Raw genomic sequence first — 2,774 nt, 5'->3', positions numbered from 1 at the left:
CTCTCTCTCTGTTGATATATATATATATATATAACTGTGAATCCTCCGATCGGAAGTTACTCTCTTCCTTCCTTCCTCCAGATTTCTTCGTCCAAGTAAAATGTCTAGTGGGCGCGGTGGTCGTGGTCGTGGTGCCGGAGGTCGTGGAGGGCAGTCATCTCCGGCAATTTCTCGCGGTGGTGGTGGTAGAAGTGGCGGAGGTAGAGGTGGTCAAGGCGGTGGTGGAAGAGGTGGTCAAGGCGGTGGGGGAAGAGGTGGTCGAGGCGGCGGTGGGAGAGATGGAGGTCGGGTGGATCATCCGGCTACACAGCAGTTTCCTTCTCCGACTCCTCAGCCTACTCCGGTTGCTTCCCGTCCTCCACTCGAGACATCTGCGGGAGCATCTTCTTCATCTTCTACAACTGCTGCTCTTTCACAGCCGGAGGCTTCTTCTTCGAGGATCGAGGCACAGTTGGAGAAGACATTGGTACTGCAGAATGTTCCGCCGTCTTCATCTAAGGCTATGACTGTGGCTAAGAGACCGGGATATGGAACCATTGGGCGCAAAGTTGTTGTTCGGGCTAATCATTTTCTGGTACAAGTTGAAGATAAAGATCTCTACCATTACGATGTAAGCCTCTATTTGTTAGTTTCGTCTAATCTTATGTTTTTTAGTGTTGACTCTCTGTCATTTAATTCATTGCTACAGAGAGGATCTTCCATACACTGCAATTAAGGCCCGCTCTTTATATATATATATTTTTTTCATTTCCTCCGAGTCGTGTTACATTCTTGGTTCTTTTTTGGTGTATTGTTTGTATTTGATATACGGACGTAATCTATTCTGGGAATTTTTTGTTCACGTTCGATCTTTGAAATATCCTCTTGAACTTCTTGATAACCATATGCACTGATTTGCGAGTGTTCTTAGTAATTTATTAGCTAGAGCATTCAGATGTATAATTATACTTTTAGGTTTCTATTACGCATGATGGTGGGAAAATTGTTTATGTTGCTGATCATCATCCATTTTCGTCCAAAGAGTTCATGATTAAATTAGTTTTGATATAATCTTTTCTGTTGAACTTTTGTTATCCACATTTGATCTTTTCAAGCGTCATCTTAAAATTTGTTATAACCATTTACTACTGGTTTGGGAGTGTTCTTAGTAACTTAATGGCTATATCATTCATACGTATAATTGTATTTATGGTTTTAGGTTTCTATTACACCTGAGGTTACATCCAAAAAGGTCTGCCGAGACATAATACACCAGCTTGCAAAAATGTACAAAGAATCTCATTTAGGTGGAAGATTTCTAGCATATGATGGTGGGAAAAGTGTTTATGTTGCTGGTGAACTTCCATTTGTGTCCAAAGAGTTTCTTATTAAATTAGTCCGTAATGATGATGCCGGGTCTTCTCAACCAAAAAGGTATGTCTTCAGTTACCTCGCATGTTTCTGTCCATGAATAAATAATCAATATTGAGTTTATCTGTCATTCACTATCTGTCATTCACTCTACAGGAAAGAACGTGAATTCAAAGTAACTATCAAATTTGCTTCCAAGCCAGACCTCAATCATCTACAACAGTTTTTACATGGACGGCAGCGAGATGCTCCTCAAGAAACTATCCAAGTTCTTGATGTAGTTCTGAGAACTACACCATCTATCCAGTTAGTTTATATGAAACTCCAATTACTCTATTTAGTTACACATGGATGGAAGTGATAACTATATATATTTTTTTTTTCCAGTTGCACAGTTGTTGGAAGGTCATTTTTCTCAACCGAGTTCGGAAAACCAGGTGAACTTGGTAATGGTGTTGAGTATTGGAGAGGATATTATCAAAGTCTGCGACCTGTACAAATGGGTCTATCTTTAAATATAGGTAACTCTTTGTTACTATCAATTGACTCTGTCACTGCTGCTCTTTTTAACGTTCATGAGTTCTGTACTGCAGATGTGTCAGCCAGATCATTTTATGAACCAATATATGTGACAGATTATATTGCTAAACATTTCAATTTGAGGAATTTGCGAACAGCAACTGATCAGGATTTCCGGAAGGTTATTGATACTGTCTGCGCATGTGATGTCTAAGAGTTTTGTAGTGGAGATTTCATAATATATAGCAGCTGTTTTTTTTTGCTTAATGTCAGATAAAAAAAGTACTCAGAGGTGTGAAGGTGGCATTAATGTGTGGGGAGCATGCCAGGACGTACAAAATTACTGGGATATCATCAGAGCCTGTAGACAGATTAATGTGAGTTAATATTTGTGTTTCTCCATATTCTTATGGACCTAGCATAGAAAATGCATTTGAATTCCTCATCTTCTTTTAGCTTTTCATATTTAAGTATATACATTTGTGGACGTGATGTTCTGATGGTCACTGATGTGGAAGTTGATATTCGCTCAAAAATGATTTTGTTAGATAACTGTCATTAGAATGAGGGAGAAACATGAATTGATTTTCATAGTGCATGTTTGAAGGAACTAGGTTTTTTCTAGATTGAAATGTTTGGATGAATGATATTTGTGCTTTTGGATGATCAATAGAATGTAGCTCGCGAACAAAGGACATTGTTATAAATTGCTCTGGTTCCAGCTTTATTCCTCTTGTATAATTTTTGCATTCCATGTTTTTGTATTTAGAAGAATCCGATATTTGCAATGAAGATTCTTTGTATTAAATTGAGTTCAGTAGTGGTTACCTAGGTACTAATAAAATTATTGTTCTCGACATTTTGTTTTGACTTCTTAATGTATTGTTTTACTTGATTTTTTTTTT

At 38.0% G+C, this 2,774-nt stretch overlaps 1 protein-coding gene across 1 annotated transcript; it reads left to right on the top strand.

Moving 5' to 3' along the window:
* On the top strand, positions 1 to 2,278 carry LOC111464815 (protein argonaute 5-like). The gene is made up of 6 exons (XM_023109059.1): positions 1 to 610; positions 1,199 to 1,413; positions 1,507 to 1,656; positions 1,738 to 1,871; positions 1,944 to 2,050; positions 2,143 to 2,278. The coding sequence occupies exons 1-6, from the start codon at positions 101 to 103 to the stop codon at positions 2,248 to 2,250; spliced, it is 1,224 nt and encodes a 407-aa protein (XP_022964827.1). The 5' UTR covers positions 1 to 100; the 3' UTR covers positions 2,251 to 2,278.
* Positions 2,279 to 2,774: the final 496 nt, after the last annotated feature.

This window comes from Cucurbita moschata, unplaced genomic scaffold, assembly GCF_002738365.1.
Source record: "Cucurbita moschata cultivar Rifu unplaced genomic scaffold, Cmos_1.0 Cmo_Scf00031, whole genome shotgun sequence".
Lineage (NCBI taxonomy): Eukaryota > Viridiplantae > Streptophyta > Magnoliopsida > Cucurbitales > Cucurbitaceae > Cucurbita > Cucurbita moschata.
This window is presented reverse-complemented; position numbering and strand designations above follow the sequence as displayed.

What these genes read in the sequence shown, in the direction of transcription:
- LOC111464815 (XM_023109059.1), top strand. Translation starts at nt 101, where the DNA reads ATGTCTAGTGGGCGCGGTGGTCGTGGTCGTGGTGCCGGAGGTCGTGGA. An exon ending in AAGATCTCTACCATTACGAT is followed by an intron (nt 611 to 1,198) that starts GTAAGCCTCTAT and finishes TTATGGTTTTAG; the next exon opens with GTTTCTATTACACCTGAGGT. An exon ending in GGGTCTATCTTTAAATATAG is followed by an intron (nt 1,872 to 1,943) that starts GTAACTCTTTGT and finishes TCTGTACTGCAG; the next exon opens with ATGTGTCAGCCAGATCATTT.